This window comes from Numida meleagris, chromosome Z (assembly GCF_002078875.1).
Source record: "Numida meleagris isolate 19003 breed g44 Domestic line chromosome Z, NumMel1.0, whole genome shotgun sequence".
NCBI classification, from domain to species: domain Eukaryota; kingdom Metazoa; phylum Chordata; class Aves; order Galliformes; family Numididae; genus Numida; species Numida meleagris.
This window is the reverse complement of record NC_034438.1, coordinates 25,278,719-25,296,490: the sequence shown is the minus strand read 5'-3', so window position 1 is coordinate 25,296,490 and position 17,772 is coordinate 25,278,719. Positions and strand designations below refer to the sequence as shown.

The 17,772-nt window shown below is 42.5% G+C and overlaps 1 protein-coding gene and 1 long non-coding RNA gene across 4 annotated transcripts; one reads left to right on the top strand and one right to left on the bottom strand.

Moving 5' to 3' along the window:
- On the bottom strand, positions 2,818-6,313 carry LOC110390033. The gene is made up of 2 exons (XR_002433499.1): positions 6,208-6,313; positions 2,818-5,365 (listed from the first exon to the last, which is right to left on the bottom strand). It is a non-coding gene; the product is annotated as an uncharacterized LOC110390033 (long non-coding RNA).
- BTF3 (basic transcription factor 3) lies at positions 5,609-12,234 on the top strand. 3 transcript variants are annotated; one of them, XM_021381195.1, is made up of 6 exons: positions 5,609-5,764; positions 5,999-6,067; positions 8,226-8,339; positions 8,525-8,726; positions 11,261-11,317; positions 11,864-12,234. In XM_021381195.1, exons 1-6 carry the CDS (start codon positions 5,621-5,623, stop codon positions 11,908-11,910), a joined length of 633 nt encoding a protein of 210 aa, XP_021236870.1. In that variant the 5' UTR covers positions 5,609-5,620; the 3' UTR covers positions 11,911-12,234. The 3 variants fall into 3 exon arrangements, with proteins under 3 accessions (XP_021236870.1, XP_021236871.1, XP_021236872.1); XM_021381196.1 differs by lacking the exon at positions 8,226-8,339; XM_021381197.1 differs by lacking the exons at positions 5,609-5,764; positions 5,999-6,067 and adding an exon at positions 7,379-7,507.

Genomic DNA, 17,772 nt, shown 5'->3' with positions numbered 1-17,772 from the left:
AAAACTTCTCTGACATTCTCCCTGACATTCTTTCTAACATCACCTCTGGACTATTTGCTGCAGACAGGCTCTAGGAAATTAAGAAGGAGATTCCATAATTAATGGATCAGGTATTTTCCATTTAATTCTGTAGTGATGCAAGTGAACCACGAAGGAGTACAAACCCATTCATGAAACTGGTGAGTACCAGCAGGTATGCTTTTCTTCCACTTACAAGTCCTCGGGGATTAGCTACGCTGCAGTAAAAGATGGAGGAGATCGATTTTCCATCTAAAATTAAGGGGGTGGTGGGTTCCTGCCAGGACTGAAGCAGAATTAACAGCTTGCTGCTGTGGAGGGAGGACAGTCCTCATTCCCCGCCTACCTCTGGCCACCTGCGCCCATCACTTAGCTCCTGCTGGGCACCAAGCTGACCCCGAAGGCCAGACAGCCAAAGGCAAAACCCAGAGTGAATCACACCCACACAGCTGCCAAGGCATTAGCACGCTGAGCACGTCCACGGCGGCATGTTGAGAGCTGCACATCTGAAAGCAGGACACACTTAGTCCTGATTCACCCTGGGCTAAAAGTGCCATCCTTGGGAGGGACAGTGCTGTGTTGGGGTCAAGTCATAACAACTTTTCTGATGTGTAGCCTGTTGTCTGACCAAGGGTCAAAGCCCTTCTGTGATCATGGCTTAAATGAATGAATTATCTCAAATTCTGGGTACAGGATATCTACAGGATCCATCTGTTTGATTCTCAGTCACCTGTGCATAAATGTAAGGTACCATGTATTCCATATATAGCCAGTGAGGAACACAGTGACTTCCGGCTGTTCTCTATTCTCTAGCAAGATGAAACCTTTTCAAGGCAAGCCTTTGCTAGTCTGTTTAATACCAACTGTAAGCATCCAGTAATGCTCTTCCTAGACAATGAATTTTGCTTTGGATTTCTCCACACAAAGCAACAGCACTTGATACAGCGTCGTAGTATCAGAGATGGAAATAGCGCTGTACTTACGTTCAGTCTTCCTGGGCTCCCTGTTCAGTGTTCACATCTTTTGTGTATCTACAAAACTTATGAATTCCTCATTTATGAATGAAATCAAGGCTTTTAGAGATGGTTTATTTTCGACTCACCTCTCATAACACTGTTGATGTGCCATGTACTTTGGCTTTTCTGAGTGCTGAGCAGAGCATTCTTTTGAACAAACACTTTCTAAAGAGACATGGGATGTCAGGCGGATTCCCTTTACTGACGGAAAATACATTGAATATGTACTCTTTGTGTTCACTGGCAATCAGGACAAATATTACTTCATTTTAGCCTGATTACTTATGGTTACAATGTATGATTAATTTCCAGAATGTGATACTAAATTAACACCTCTTCTCAGTTTACCGTGTTAAAACTTACACAGCGCTGGCCACATCTTCCAGGACAGCTTTTCCTCTGGCACTATGACAGGAACTTTCACCATTCTTTTGCCTTTCATCTTGCATACAAATCAGGAGACAATGTTCAGGGCCAACCATTTAACTCTCTTTTTCCATTCCTATGCTTCTGTGTAGCTAATGAACATTTATTTTGTAATTGATACTCTTTGATGATTTTGAGATCCTAAGTTTCAACTCTTTTTGAGAACTCACAGTGTGCTCCCCAAGCTCATGCTTTGTTTCAGTACTATTGGTTTTGGATCTGTTTTGCCCTCAACAGAAGTTGTTTGAGTACAAGTAAATCCAAGCTTAAGTTTATGTTTCTCATTAGGCAATTACACAAATAGGAATGGAGAAAACAAGCCAATGCTATTTTAGCCTTCTAAAATTCTTTTTCTCTGATGTAAAGTTTATTCTCTGAAGGTCTGCTGTTTGCTCCAGGAAATGTAACCAAATCTAACAGAATTTCTCAAACTCAGTTCTTGAACTGATTCAGTTGATTCCTCATATGACTCAGTGATGTGGTTTTAGGCATAATTTGTCTTCCAAATCTCTCATAGGGGACCATGAGATCATACCTCCAGCCCAGTTAATCCTAGGCTGACAGCTGGGGCTGCACTTTCTGCAGCTTCTATCTTGGAACAATCTTTCTGTGATCCATTTTCACTTCAGTGTGTCGCCCTATTAATACATTCTGCATGTTTGTAATCATCAGTTGGCCTGGTAATTCTGAAATCCTTCTTACATATTGCTGGCTGGCTGCAATAAATCTGAAGGTGAAGTATTTGTTGCTTTTACTTTAAATCTTCCCGCCATCCTGCATCCTAACGTTTTTTTCCCCTTGTTTTCTTTTATCTTGGCTACATTCCTTTTTGCTGCAAGTACACTGACAATGTCATCTTGCAATAAATTTATAACCTTTCTTTTTCTTTCAGAATGAACTCTGTCCTCCTCAAATTTCTCTCCAGTTCCAATTCCCCATGAGTTCAGTTTCTTCCTTTCCTTCTGAATTAGGTAAGAGGGTTTGCTTGTTCAGATACAGTAATATAGTCTTTTTCTCATTCTTCCCTGAGCAAGCCCATTTGCTGTTTCAATTTCATAGACATGCTGCAGCAAATTTCTGTGCTCCCTCCCCACAGCTGTTTCACTGTCCTCTAATTTTCAGAAGCGATAGAAACCTTACTGGAGGTACTGGTTGCAGGTCAGCAGTGCCTTCCGAACAGCACAGCTTTGTGACCCCTTGCCACCACTAGATGGAGGCGACGTGGGTTCTTCATTCATTCTCATCAGTGCGTGGGCGTACAACACTTTGGCTTGCCTGGGCCACGTTGGGCGAAGAGGAATTGTCCTGTGCTACATATAAGATATATGATACAGTCAATGCATATATGCAACAAAAGTTTTTTTCTATTTTTTTTAATTAAAACATAAAAAATAGGGCAACGAAACCATAAGACTAATGGGATATTAGACCATGTTTTTGTGAAACCAATGCATCAGGCTGGTTTGATGGAAGTAGTTGCAATTCGCCATGAGTTCTCAAGGTACTTGACTGAGATTTTGATGAAACTTTGCTTTCTGCACTCCATTCTTGAAAACAGTTGTTTACAAACAGTTGTTTACATACTGCCAAAAAAGTGATGACATGAATAAGGTGTCATTGTGAAGTGAGAGATATTTCTCTTTCCTAAGATAGTACTTATAAAAGTCTGATAAAGCGACATGATCAGTTTTCTGAGATGCTGATTGCAACTCTAAACATTCCACTTCAAAATTCTCAGGTAATACATTTATGTCTACTGAAAAAGGAGTTGTAAGTATACAAAAAAAAAAAAATTTTTTTCCAATCTTGAAACCTATCATCGAATCCCACTGTCAAAATGAAAAGCATGACTGCCTATTTTTCACTGTTCACAGAACTGTGTTTACCCAGTGTATCACAATGCATACAATTATTTGCCATAACTTGAGTTAGACCTGCACTGTGCTCTCTCCATGTCCTGATTTTAGCCCAGACAGTGCCAACTGCATGCTGAAGTTTGTTTGTTGCTGAGTGATGAGTGTGTCTCTGGGGCTGGGCCAGGCCACTTAGCAGGGCAGAGCTGCCACCATGATGGTGCAGGGCACTGTGATGGTGCAGCTGTGGGATGGGCAGGACTGTGTCTCATGCAGCACATGGGCTGTGTGTTGGACATGCCTGCCCTAGTTACAGAAGTAATCAGTTCACTCTTTGACAGCAAAAAAAAAAGTGTTCTGTGCTGGGCAACTTGCATCCAAATCAGTACTCAGCTCTGAAACAGCAAGGAGATATTATCAGAGCAAATTAAGTCTGCACACACATTCGGAGCCTGGACACAGACTCACAATGGAAATTACTAACACGGGAGCCTTAGCATTACAGAACATAGAAGGATATATATAATACTGTCTGGTAGAAACAAGAACAAAGGTAATAGTTTACTGGGGATATTCCAAAGCATGACTGATATAAAAGACATCAAAACACACAGTGAGGTGGTGAACTCAGTGGTGGGTGCAGGCCTGCAGAGCAGCAGGCTCCCCTTGCACCATCCAGGCAGCGCTGAGGGCACCTCACGTATACCTGGTCCCACACTGTTGGGCAAATGCAGATCTGAGCTTGGTGAACGTAGGAATTGTCCTCAGAGACAGATGCACCTGCCTAGTGGGCCTCACCCTAGAGGGACCACAGAGAGTCCAGAGAGACGCATGGCAGGCTGAAATAAAGACATGGTCATAGGAAATAAATTTACATAAACAGGTCTGAAAGCACAACATCTAAACATTTTCAAAGGGTCACAGAAATATTTCAGTTGGAAGAGATCTTTAAGGGGCATTTCGTTCAACTCCCCTGCAGTGAACAGGGATACTTACAGCTAAATCAGATTGCTCAGAGCCATGCTCAGTCTGACCTAGGATGTCTCCAGGAACAGGGCATCTATCACCTCTCTGGGCAATGTGCTTCATTGCTTCACTACCCTTACTGTAAAAAACTTTTTCATTATACCCAGCCTCAATCTCCCCTCTTTTAGTTTGAGACAATTTCCCCCTATCCTATCACTGCAGGTCCTGATAAAGAGTCTGTCTCCTACCTTCTTACAGACTCCCTTCAGATACTGAAAGGTGGCTCTCAGTTCACCTCGGAGCCTTCTCTTCTCGAGGCCAAACAGTCCCAGCTCTCTCAGCCTATCCTTGTAGGAGAGGTGTTCCATTCCTTGGATCATTTTTGTGGCCCTTTTCTCGACATGCTCCAGCAAGCCCATGCCTCTCCTGTAGTGAGGACTCCACATGTGAACGCAGTACTCCAGGTAAGGCCTCACCAGCGTAGAGCAGAGGGGCAGGATCACCACTGTTGACCTGCTGGCCACACTTCTTTTGATGCAGCTCAGGACATGGCTGGCTTTCGGGGCTGCGCCAGCACATTGCTCGCTCATGTCCAGCTTCCGATCCACCAGTACCTTGAAGTCCTCTTCATCAGGGCTGTGCTCCATCCTTACATCCCTCAATTTGTATTGGTAGTGAGGGTTGCCATGACCCAGGTGCAAGACCTTGCACTTGGCTTTGTGTAAACCTCACAAGGTCCTCCTGGGCCCGCTGCTCAAGCCTGCCCAGGTCTGTCTGGATGGCATCCTGTCCCTCAGGTGTGCCAAGTGCACCCCACAGCTTGATGTCATCAGCAGACTTGAAGAGCGCACTCGATCCCTCTGCCGATGTCACTGGTGAAGACATTAGGGTGCATCAGTTCCAGAAAAGACCCCTGAGGGACACCACTTGTCACTGATCTCCATCCGGCCATTGTGCCATTGACCATCATTCTCTGGGTACAATCTTGCAACTGCTTCGTTGTCCATCGAACAGTCCCACCCGTCAAATTCATACCTCTCCAATTTGGAGAGAAGGATGTTACGGAGGACCATGTCAAAGGCCTTACTAAAGTCCAGAGAGATGACATTAGTGGCTTTTCTTTTGCACATTAATGCAGTTACAACATCACAGAAGGTCACTAAGTTGGTCAGGCAGGACCTGCCCTTGGTGAAGCCACCCTGGTTACGCAGCACCACCCCCCTTTCCTCTGTTGCGGCCTGGACGCGGTCCCTTCCTCGGGGCGGAGGGCACCGAGCCCTCCCCGCCGCTCACCCTCCCGGCCCCGCCGCGCATTACGACGCCCCCTGCCGGGCCCGGAGGATGCGGCAGCAGCGCATGCGCAGTGCAGCGCGGCGTGCCTCTCTTCCGGCCGCCATCTCGTTCCCCGCCGCGTGCTGTGCCCGGCTCCGCACCCCCACCCTCTCCGATCCCGCCACTCCGGCAGCGCCACACCCGCCCGGGAAGGTAAAGGAGGGCGGGCAGGGGCTGAGCAGGGGGTTGCTCACCGGCTGCGGGTAGCGGGGCGGCTGGCTGGGGGCAGGGAGGACGGGGCAGGCTGACTGACTGACCGACTGACTGACTGACTGACTGACTGACCGACCGACTGACTGACTGACCGACCCCTCTCCCCGGCACGGCGGCAGAGCCAGCGGGGAGCGCTCCGAGCGCCGCTTCACCGACCTCTCGTTGTTTCCGCAGATGAAAGAAACAATCATGAACCAGGAGAAGCTCGCCAAGCTCCAAGCCCAAGTGCGCATCGGCGGCAAGGTGGGTGCCGCGGGGAGCCGGCGCTGGGGGGGGGCAGGGGCACGGCCGGGGGCTGGCACAGCCCTCCTGCTGCGGGGCGGCGTGGTGCGGGGAAGGGCGGCCCTGCGGAAGGGGAATGCTAATTACTCAGCAGAACTCACGGCGGCAGTTTCCACGGAGCTTTGTTTGGCGTTTGCCAGAGATTTGGGCAGTCTCAAATCGGGGCAGAACTGGAATCGGCGGGCTGAGTGGCTCTGCGTGTTCGTTGTGTGGATTGCTAGTTAGAGAGTTGCTGCGTTGTTAATCGCGTGTCCGTTGCTAAAGTGTGTGTGTGCGTGGACTGCAGAGGTATTCAGCACTGATGGCTTGAGAGCATGCATTCAGCTTGCAGCTCTTGCGTATCTGTGGTCTATTTGCCGCTTAGAAGCATTGTGTGAAGCTTAGGATGTGCTGGTGCTATTGTCGCTCGTTGTTCAAACTGGCCTATGAAATCCTTGGAACTTGACTTTTTGTTTCATGACTGAAATTGCTTACTAGAACTCTTCTTGGCAGAGTTACTGTGTGAGTGGAGATGGCTGATTGCTTTGGGTGTGGAGGAGGCAAAGGGGAAAGTGACGTCTCCTTGTTAGAAGAGGCTGCACGTTGCCTGTGCTGGCAGGTTTTCATGACACAGTAAGGCTGTGGAGCTCCAAAGTCACTGAAACATACTGTAATCCATTATATGAAAGTTGCAACTTTTGCATATGATATTGATGCTGCTGAATGTCATATATTCCAAACCGTTCTAGAGGCCTGGCAGATGAATGTGTAGTTTGAGCATAGTAATTTGCGGGTTACTGTGCCCATTCTTCTTTAATATACGGATGACAGAGGTACGTGAACAACGTGTCTTGGCATGATCGTGGTAGAACTTGCTTACTGAAGACCTGTAATCTTTAGAAACTTAAATCTGTGGAGATGAAAGGAACAGCTGTTAATTTAAATGATCAGATTGTCTGAAGTTTGGTATCTGTACTTAATGCACATAAAAGTGTGTGGAGAACATGTTCCTGCATAGCCTTTGATTCAAGGCATAATATTTTAAGATTGGTTGAGATGTCTCTTGTCCAGAGAAACAGAACATAGACCTTAGTGTATCTCAGATACTGGGTAGTTAAGGTACTAAAATGAAACCATTTCTCACATTGCTTTTTGTGCCAGCTTGATAGGAGCAGGGAATGAAGATCCGGCTTTTGAGACAAATGCCTAAACTTTTGAGCTGTGTTCCTTAGAGTTGAATTTTCACATGAATTTGTCTGTTGTCGTCTTTTATTGTTTGTAATTGGATTATGTTAGAGGTGTTAGCATCAGTCAGTTTTCTAACTTTAGCTAGTTCACTCAAAAAGCATTGCAGCAATTATACAGCCAAGCTGCAGCACGTTTTCTTCTCAGCCTGTAGCAGATGGGAAGCTACAGTCTTGGGTTAGTATGAAAAAGGAATGTAATTTCACATATTCCTAGTGATTTTGTGTCAGATCTTATGGAAGCCTTATGATGGTGCAAGGAAGTATAGGATGATGCGTCTTCTCATAGGTACGGATATCTTTATATAGACTTCCCCATGGAGGTCTACAGCTCTGTGTTTGTAGGGGATCTAAACCCTTGTTTTGCTTTCTGAACAGTAGTCTGAAATACTGAGTGGATGTATACATGTATTTTTTAAATATATCTATAAATATTTTGGCAAAATGAATGTGTTCTTTAATACATGGGTAGGCCTCTGACTGAATTATCAAAATTTGTCCTCAACTTATGAATTCTCCTCTAGTTCACTATTCTTAAGGTTTACAATTACTGAAGGCGGTGCTCAGTCGTCAATATTATACAAAGATAAGTATGCAGTGTTTCTTTCCTAAGTGGGATACTGCAAAATCCCCCATCAGAATTGAGGAGTAGTTTCTTTGGTGAACTGCTTCCTAAAACATCACGTTTCTGTCAAGCATTCAGAGGTTGCCTTATCACAAGGGGAAGATTGCAGCAATGCAGTTGGAGGAGTAAAGTTGTGTGCACTGTAACTTAGGAATTGAACTTTGTGTATTAATTTGATTTGTACATGGCCAGAGTAGTTATGTGAGTTAGGATTAGAGTTTGTGAAGAGCTACTTAAATATTAATTTCTAACTTTTTTTTTTTTTGCAAAGGGTACTGCTCGCAGAAAGAAGAAGGTTGTCCATAGAACAGCCACAGCAGATGATAAGAAACTTCAGTTTTCTTTAAAGAAACTTGGAGTCAACAATATTTCTGGCATTGAAGAGGTAACTGTTTCAAAGGAGAAAGTACTCTTCTATATAGAAATATAAAATATATCAATGTTATGGGAAGTGACATTTAAACTTGTCTGTAAGTCAGTAAGTCTTTATAGAGCTTTAGGAACTTCAGCTGGTTTCCTGTTAGCTCAAAAAATTGTGCTAACCTACTTGAATTACTTATTTTCTTGCAGGTAAATATGTTTACCAACCAAGGAACAGTCATTCACTTCAATAACCCTAAAGTTCAGGCATCTCTGGCTGCTAACACTTTCACTATCACTGGCCATGCTGAAACAAAGCAGCTGACAGAAATGCTTCCTAGTATCTTAAATCAGCTTGGAGCTGACAGTCTGACCAGCCTGAGGAGATTGGCGGAAGCCTTACCCAAGCAACGTAAGTTGAAACTTGAATGCATTTCACGCTGGCAGCTAATATGGGCTTATTTGTACAGCTGCAGTGAAGTTCAGTACACTCTGTCTGCAAGCGTGTTATGGCATAAAGAAATAGAGCTCTGAGATCTTAGTTACAGGTCAATTCCAGCAGAGAGCATAACCAAATAAAGTAGAAGCATAGCTGGTCTAGGACTAGAGTGTTGTAGCCTGACTTGATCTTATGGTGGTTTACTTCTGGTTACGGCTACCATATTTTCACATACGTAGTCCTTTATAGCCAGATAGATCAATTACCTTTGGAAGAGTTAGGATTTAAAGAGAGAAACTTCAAGTGTTTATTTTCCACTTTGAATGGAAGCATAAGCATGGGGATATGGGGTGGAGAGACTCAAGTATAGATATCTTGCTGCTGCTTTGCACCTTCATGGATGTGGTGAGGATACTACTTTTTGTGGGGGCTTTTTGGTTGGTAAGGGGAAATTACACACTACTTGGAAGAAAATAAATTCTAATTTCTCGTGTGTATAGAAGGATGTAGGACTGGTGTGAGCGTTAAGTTACATATATCAACTTCCTTCTCCATCCTTGAGTTAGTAAAACAGTCTAAGCACTTGTTCTTTCTGAAATTGTGTATTAGTAGAGGAGAGACTTCGATATTTGGAAAAGGTGGTGCTCTTACAGATAGAAAATTGTTAGGGAAAGACAAAGTCGTTCAGACTCCGAGAACAGTCCTCATTTTCTGCTTATAGGGTCTTCCTCCTTCTTCTCAAACAAGAATCTTAATTCCATTGCTTACAAAGTACAAAGAGAGAAAATGGAGGAGGCTTATTATGTGTCCAGTTTCAGGCAATAGTGAACTTGCTGTGTTTCTTCTTTCTCTGCTTTGCTGCAAGCAAAGGCAACCTCTCTTTCCATTCATCAAGTCAATTTCCCAGTCAAAAAATCCTGCTGTGACTAGTCTTCAGGAGGAAGTAAACTGCTTATTTCCCTGTGGAGCTTAATTTCCTTCTTCGTAATGTAATTTTTGTGTCTTCTTTCTGATAGTAGTAGGCCTTAGAGGAAGGAAGGCTTGAAGGATTTAAAATGAACCCCTAAGTACTTGTGTCTCATAACAAGATGGGTGTATTCTGGATAAGCTAAACTGCACAGTTTTAATACCAGAGAAGCCTGTTTTTAAAGTGCTTGCTTTGCATGGCCTGTTAAATGGTTGTTTCTACTTTAGGTGAATGCCAAAGTAGTTGCACAAAACTAGGTATTTGATATTGTCCACAGGTTTGGAAACCTGACGTCAAAGAGTGAAGTGTCTGCAATGATTGCATTTGCAGGTGCTGAAGTAAATTTAGTCTGGTCTCAGGGTTGAGTGAAAATGAGGACAATTTAGGAGAAAATAATGATTTGCTTTTAAAATGTATTCAATACTTGAGATGCTCTCAAGCTGTATCAGCTTTCTGTTCTTACAAACAAAAGAATTAGCATAGATCTCGTCACAAACCATTTCTGACCAAATTTTAGGTCTTCCTCTACTTTTGTTCTCTAGAAATCAGTGTAAAATGATTTCAGACATCTGGTGTAAATGGGTCTTTTTCTCCATGCTTTTCTTGAAATCCGAAGGATTAATGAGAATGAATGGAGGTATTAAAAAGTTTTGTGTGGCTTAACTTAGGTAGTACAGCCAAGAATAGCAGTAAAAGCAGTGGCACAGGCACCTAGGGACCTTAGATACCTATTCTTAGCATTATCCCAGAGTTGTCGGGGTTGGAAGAGACCTCTGGAACTCACCTAGTCCAGCCCCCTGCTAAAGCAGGTTCCCTAGAGTAGGTTGCACAGGGAAGTATCCAGATGGGTTTTAAATATCCCCAGAGACGGAGACTCCATAACATCTGGATAGCCTGTTCCCGTGCTGCTGCAGTGTCACTTATGCTTGCTGATCTGAGGAGATGGGCATGGTTTAAATCACATTAGCTCTGGCAAATATAATAGAAGTTAAGTCTGAATCAGCAGAGACGTGGACCAGAATGTGCTGTTGCCTTGACCAATTAGGTGTAAAATTGTGCATCCGATTCCATGTTCCTCTGACTTCTTCAGGGAACAACAGTAGCTGTTCATGTCCTGAATCATCTGTCTGCCCAAAGTTTCACGGTTGTGCTGTATCTTTTTTTTTTTTTTTTTTCCTCGAATGTCTAGGGATTGACATTTTTTTTTTTCCATGTAAGTTAATGATGTTTTGAAAAAGATGAAGTTTGGGAGCCACAGATTACTCTGTAAACAAAGATGCTTTCAAGAGAAACTAGTAGAATATGACTATCATGCAAAGCACTAAGTACCTAGGTACGAGATGGTGACTAGTAAACTTCATGTAGTATGTGGGAAATGTGAACTGCTTGGCTAGTTTTAAACTTTTATTTGGTAGGAAAATTTCGCAGAGCGCTGCAACTTAGCTTAGACTCTTAGATAATGCTTACAAAAAAAAGCACAAGTTGATCAAAGTACCTATGGTGAGCTAGAGTAACACTTTTGAACTACTTGCTTTTGCAGCTGTGGATGGAAAAGCACCACTTGCTACTGGTGAAGATGACGATGATGAAGTTCCAGGTAAGAACAAACATGAAACCGCAGAAAGAGGAATTGAATTTTGCTTAGAGATGGCATATGTAGCATAACATTTGGCCAAGGACAGTGAGAGTCCTTGTCCTAGACTGGTCGCTCACTGTCGCACAATTACTACAGGCAGGTTATTTCATTATTTTCAGATGCTGTGCTAGATTAATTGAATAATCGGTTTGAAATAGCTGTTACTCTTACACAGAATAAAAATGCTATGGCTAGGATCACAATTTCATCCTCAGTAAAAAGGCTGGGAAGAAACTACATTTTCATTATTGTTTTGCATAGATGTGATTATAGGAAAGTTGAATAATTTTAGAATTCTGCTTTATAATGAACTGCTTAGAACTTATTTCTTTAAACAAGAAAAGTGAATTCTGAAAGCTCTTACCTGTTACTTGGCCTGTGTTTTATAATGTTTTCTGTTCTTTTTTAATCTCTAAAGCACTTGATATGAAGTAGAACTTTAGAAAAATACATTTGGCAAAGAAGAAGTAGGTCAAATTCACATTTCAATGTCTTTTCTTTTTCTAGATCTTGTTGAAAACTTTGATGAAGCTTCAAAGAACGAAGCAAACTGAAATAAATGTCACTTTCTGAATAAACTTGAAAAAGCTACGTGGAGCTGCTATTTTATATTGTGACTGCTTTTTTTTTTTTGATTTTTCTTTTTTTTTCTTTCTGAGATCTTGGGATCTGTAACATTTGGAAATTCCTTGAACCTGCAGCTCCTTCTAGTTACTGCTTGTACACTATATTGTTTTTGTGGCCCGGTTGAACAAACCTCTGCTTTGAAATATGATTGCTAATAAATTTCTGCCTAGACACAATTTTTGAGTAACTTGTATACAAGCGAAACCCCATCTTTAATGAACTTTGACATACAATAAAAAATATATAGTAAAGTTTCTGGTGTGGCTTCTTGTCAGAAAGAGCAGGAAAAATATTGAGTGTAAGTACTAAACAATTGTAAGAGGTCTTGCTTTTCTGCAGAGCATTTTTCTTTTGCAGCATTAGAAAACTGGCTTTAAGAAAAAAATTCTCTGCACAAGTGACCATTTTAGGCTTAAACTGTGAATTTCCAGTGCTTACACGTCAGAGTACATGCACTGAGTTTCAGTTGCTTAGTAACCTACTGAATTTAGGAAATACACATATTCTTGAAAGACTTTATTGTGTTTTAGTATAGTGGCAAGCTGTCAACATTGACATCTTTGGGGTAATCAGATGCTATGCTTTATCTTCAAGGAGTATTTAACGGGTTTTTCCAGAGTGCAACTACCTAGTGGTTGTCAAGTGTTACTGTTCCTGTGTTGCAGTTAACCTAGCAGGCAGCTAAGCACTGCACAGCTGTTTGTACCTTCCCATGGTAGGACTGGATCAAGGTAAAATTTGTGGGCTTAGATAATGACAATTTCATAGGATAGGAAAGAAAGAGAAGGGGAAAAAAGAAATATATACATGAAGACATGAAATTCGTGGTGCAGTTGCTCACCACCCACCAGCCGATGCCCAGCCAGTTGCTTCTTCCCCTCGTTCTGGCTGACTCCCACAGTTTTATTTTTCCTCAGGGTACCGCACAGGTAGTGTGGAATACCCTTTGACCGGTTTAGGTAGTCTGTCCTGGTTCCATCCCCTCTAAGCTTCTTGCATTCCAGCCCCTTGCTAGCAGGGCTGCATGAGAAGCTAAAGACTTGACTCTTGTGTGAACTCAGTAATGATTAAAACTTCGGTGTGTTAAAATTATTTTCATCCTAAATCCAAAACACAGCACCATAGCAGCTGCTGAGACAATTGCGCTAGCCAAATAGGACACCTTTACTCAGTAAGTCAATTACATAGAGGAATGAGGTACTGGAAGGGGCAAAAAGCCTTTATAGAATTGATTATGGTTCTTAAGTTTGTGTTTGGCAAAGCCAGGTAGACAAATAATGATGTTTGGAATATGTTCTTTACATTGCTTTTGCGTGTTCCCGAGGAAGAGAACTTGTTTCTTGGGTACAAGGAAGACTTCTTTAATTCCAGTGTAACTTTTGTGTATCTGGTGCTCCCAGAGTAAGCTACTTACATTTGGGAATCTTTGCAGTTAATTATAGCTCAGATTCCTTCCATAACAAAACCTAAGCTTTGTATGGAGGGCTGGTGGTTGAGTGCTCTTCTGAGGTCATCTGTTTAGTGCAAATACTACTGAAGTGAGAGTTCATCGTGTCCTGTGAAGGATAAAATTCAGGACAAAACTTTGGACAGGAGATAGGTAGCCATAACATGAGGTTTGCATTGTACCTGGGGAAGGGTGGGGATGTGTCTGACTTGTTGGGCATGTTTGACGTGATGTGAGTGAGCTATTGGGAAAGGGTGAAGGAACTTGTTCCAAGCTGGGCAGCTCCTGTGGTTTCAAGTAAGACAGCAGTTGGATGTGAGTGTAACACCACTGAGGTCAGGTGAAAGAATTTACAGTAACAATTAACAGTTTACTTGTCTCAGTTCTTCATCAGTAAACCAATTTTTTTTTGTTTCACATTAATTCAGGTGAGGATGTGTGTTCATTGAATTGTGTTGAGAAAGTGGAAAAACTATGCAAATGAGTGTTGAAATAGGTGTGGTGACCCTAACCTAACAGCCCCACCAAAGATGAAAAACTGTTTTTGTTGGTGGTGATGGTGGCTGTTTTTGAGAAATCAGTAAATGAGCTTTTTCTGTGACTCAGGAATTCTCTGTTGAGCCACTGCAACCTGTGCTTCTGAAATACTTCATAGTGATTCCTGTCTTGTGCAGTAACTTAGTGGCTTGCTTCGATGTTCTAGACTGCTAGCCTTTTCCCTACTATCTGATACACATTTTTTGGGGGAAAAAAAAAACAAAAAACGCAGAGCTTGGTGAAGCAACAACTTTGACATGCAAAATAATATGAATCAAATGATAAGCAGTCACATGATGCATCTGTGGAAGGTACATTTCCAGCCAGGAAATACTGGTCTATCTTGAGCATCCCTGGGTTGAGAACAAGAATCAAGATTTGTTCAGAATGTGTTCTTGATTATAGAAGATTCCAAATGGAATTCATTCTTAAGTTAATAGCAGTCTTTGTTTCTATCACTTAAATAACTCTGCTTTGGACAGCACACTGTCATTATTTCCTCTCAGTAAGGACTTTGGTTAAAGTCTTCCTCGTCTGTCATTAACTGCCATGAGGGACTCGTGTGTATTCTTTCTCAAGAAAAACAGCTTCATATCACTGTTTGAAATACTTTGGATGACAGAAACGCGGGTCTTTGGTTTTGGGTCACTGCTGAAACTGTTTTATTTGAATTTTCCTTTGAAGAAAGCTAAGGGAACGTTCAGATTCTCTCCTGTTCATCTCAAAAACAACTTGTTTTGATGCCATAGTGAGTCTAGTAAAATTCTTCATCAATTTTGCAATGGATATTTAGAAATATCTTCATTAAACTCATGCCTTGAAGACTCTACTGTAGTCTAGTGTTTTCTAATGGAAAAGCAATTAATTTTAAAAGATGGTGAAACTATAAATTTTATTAAGCTGTGCATACGTGCATATATGAGTAAACTCCCTACAGTGTTTTTGAAAAACTTTGATTTTCCAGCTCAAGAATGCAGCACCTTGAGTTATTACAGAATGCATTTTTTTTTAAGTCTTGTGAGTGTGAGGTGGTGTCTCTTAAGAATCGTTCCCAGTGAGAATTTCTCATAATTTGTAGTGCATGCTTAACATACATAACAAGGGAGGTCACTGGAGTTGGCTTAGAATGTTCACAGCTGAATAGCCCAGGTACCAGGACCCTTACCTGAGTCTCTTGTTGTGTTGATTGCTGGGGCGGGGGCAATTCTTTTAGTTCCCTCTTACTTCTGTGAAGTTTTGTGATAATAACATCTTTTGTATATGGAAAATCATATAAATATTCCACCCCTTTAAAATGGTTCCCTTGCATCCCTGCTTCGTCAATGCCAAATTCAGTATGGAAGTAAAACAAAACAAACAAAAACACAACAAAGCCCTGCCTATAACATGGCTTTTTTTTTTTTTGTAGCCTCTGATTATTGTATGTCACACAGTTCTACTGTACAAATAGAACAAGCAGACCTTATGCTGAAAACGTAAATATCACATTATGGTACAAATTATTGGGTGCTGTAGAACAGGAGAGTTTTGAAGAAGAAATTGATGAAGACTTTTAGGCTTTAAAGAGGTTGCTAAGAATGCTTATCCACAGTATTGAAGGCAGCATGAGAGAAGAAACACTGAAGTACTTGGATGGGTGCTGGAGCCCAGCAATATGTGCTGTGGTAGTCAGTCAAGAAAAATGATGTGATTGAACCAGAGTTAGTACTAAATATGTGCGTGTTAAAGGTGGAAGGCACATGGGGAAGGTTAATATGTCTTCAGGCTGGGGGAAAGCTGGACATGAGCCAGCAGTATACACTTGCAGCCCAGAAGGCTAACTGTGTTCTGGGCTACATTAAAAGAGGAGTGGCCAGCAAGGAGAGGGAGGTGATTGTCCCCCTCTGCTCAGCTCTTGTGAGGCCCCATCTGGAGTACTGCGTCCAGGCCTGGGGCCTCCAGCACAGGAAGGATGCAAAGCTCTTGGAACAGGTCCAGAGGAGGCCACCAAGATGATCAGAGGGCTGGAGCACCTCTCCTACGAAGAAAGGTTGAGGGAACTGGGCTTGTTTAGCTTGGAGAAGAGAAGGCTCCGGGGAGACCTCATTGTAGTCTTGCAGTATGTGAAGGGAGCATATAACAGGAGGGGAATGACTGCTTACATAGGTTGATAGTGATAGGACAAGGGGGAATGGTTTTAAACTAAGGGGAGGTTTATGGTAGGAGGAAGTTTTTCACTCAGAGGGTAGTGACGCACTGGAACAGGTTGCCCAGAGAGATTGTGGATGCCCCGTCCCTGGAGGCATTCAAGGCCAGGCTGGATGTGGCTCCGGGCAGCCTGGTCTAGTGGTTGACGACCCTGCACGCAGCAGGGAGGTTAAAACTAGTTGATCTCTGAGGTCATTTTCAACCCAAATGATTATGTGATTCCATGATTCTATGAAAAAAGCTGCCCTTGAGAAGCCAGAACATGGAAACTGGTTGATCATCCCATTTGTGAGGATGGATTCAAATATGTTATATAACAAGAGAGTTATTCAGTGCAGGTAGAAAAGACACAGATACACAGAGTGAGGTTTGTAATGAAGATGGCTAGGTTGCAGCCTTAAGTAATTGGCAAGATTTTTGTATGTGTCAAGAAGAGAGATTTTTGAGCAAGGTACTTTAAAACTTTGAGAAGCACTCTAACATGCCATGGGCTTGCAGAAATGTGTGGAGTTTGGCTCCTGATTTTCCTAAGCTAGTTCATTTTCATCCAACAATTTGTGGGTTGCTGAAAAGGTTTTCCATTTGATGTGATCCTACCACACAACAAAGTAGGCTTTGAGGTGAAGACTTCTTACAAATGAGGAGCCAACAGTGCAGCTGAGCCAATCTTGTATCACTGAGGTGAACATGGCACATGGGAGTGTCATGGTTAGTCTGACTGTGAGGCAACCTCCAGAAATTTAAAGCTGGATGAAAAGTGGATGTATGCAGAAGCTCTGAGAGCCAGGAGTGTGACTATTTCTCTGTATTCCAGCCATCTTTCTTAGTAGCAAAAGCCAGTAGCACCCTCATCGCGGAAGTCTTAACTGCTCTGTTAATATTCTACTTTCTGTCACTTCATGCATGGATTATAGTAAAGAGAACTGCTACTCTATAGAAGGAAGAGAGTTTATGTAATACTGTACTGTCTTCCTAGAACCTGTCTCTTTTTGATGAGCCATGGTCTTTACAAGTGCAGTTTGTACATTGCCTTTACATTCCAGTAAAGGTAACCAGGCGATGAAAAAGCCCTTCTAACAAATGCAGATATTAGTAATGCCTTTACAGGAGAATTACAGCCCAGCCTTTTGCATTGCTAATGGATCTGAACAAATCACAGGCAATTAGCAATGTAAGCACTAATCACCAATCACGCAACGCACAGTGCCTTTGCTTTGGATATCCAATAACCAATATTTGCAACATTTTTCTTTCTTAGGGATTTTCTGTGCTGCGGAGGATACTGACAGACACTGGTGGAAATATCTGCTGCACTTGAAACCCTGATTCTGTGTTTCTGTTGAATTAAATATGATTAATGTTGTGGGGGGTTTTAGATACTGGCTCTCCAAATTCTTAGGAGATGCCTGAAGTTGAGTTTTATTTTCTCTGGTAGGAGAACCATGCAGTTGTTTATGGTGCTGCATCTGAGCTAATATTGTCTGGTGGGCTCAAGCAGGAATCTGAACAATTTCAGCCATGTCTGGCTGAGCAGTGTCCTGCTGAAAAAGCAGCATGCAACTTGTGACAAATGTTTGCACCTGCTTGTTGTTACTGCTTTTAAAACGATGCAATGAGA

Excerpts from the sequence above, each read along its gene's own strand:
- BTF3 (XM_021381195.1), top strand. The coding sequence starts at position 5,621 with ATGCGGCAGCAGCGCATGCGCAGTGCAGCGCGGCGTGCCTCTCTTCCG. Across the intron at positions 5,765-5,998 it reads CGCCACACCCGCCCGGGAAG|ATGAAAGAAACAATCATGAA; the intron begins GTAAAGGAGGGC and ends TTGTTTCCGCAG. Across the intron at positions 8,727-11,260 it reads GGAAGCCTTACCCAAGCAAC|CTGTGGATGGAAAAGCACCA; the intron begins GTAAGTTGAAAC and ends TTGCTTTTGCAG.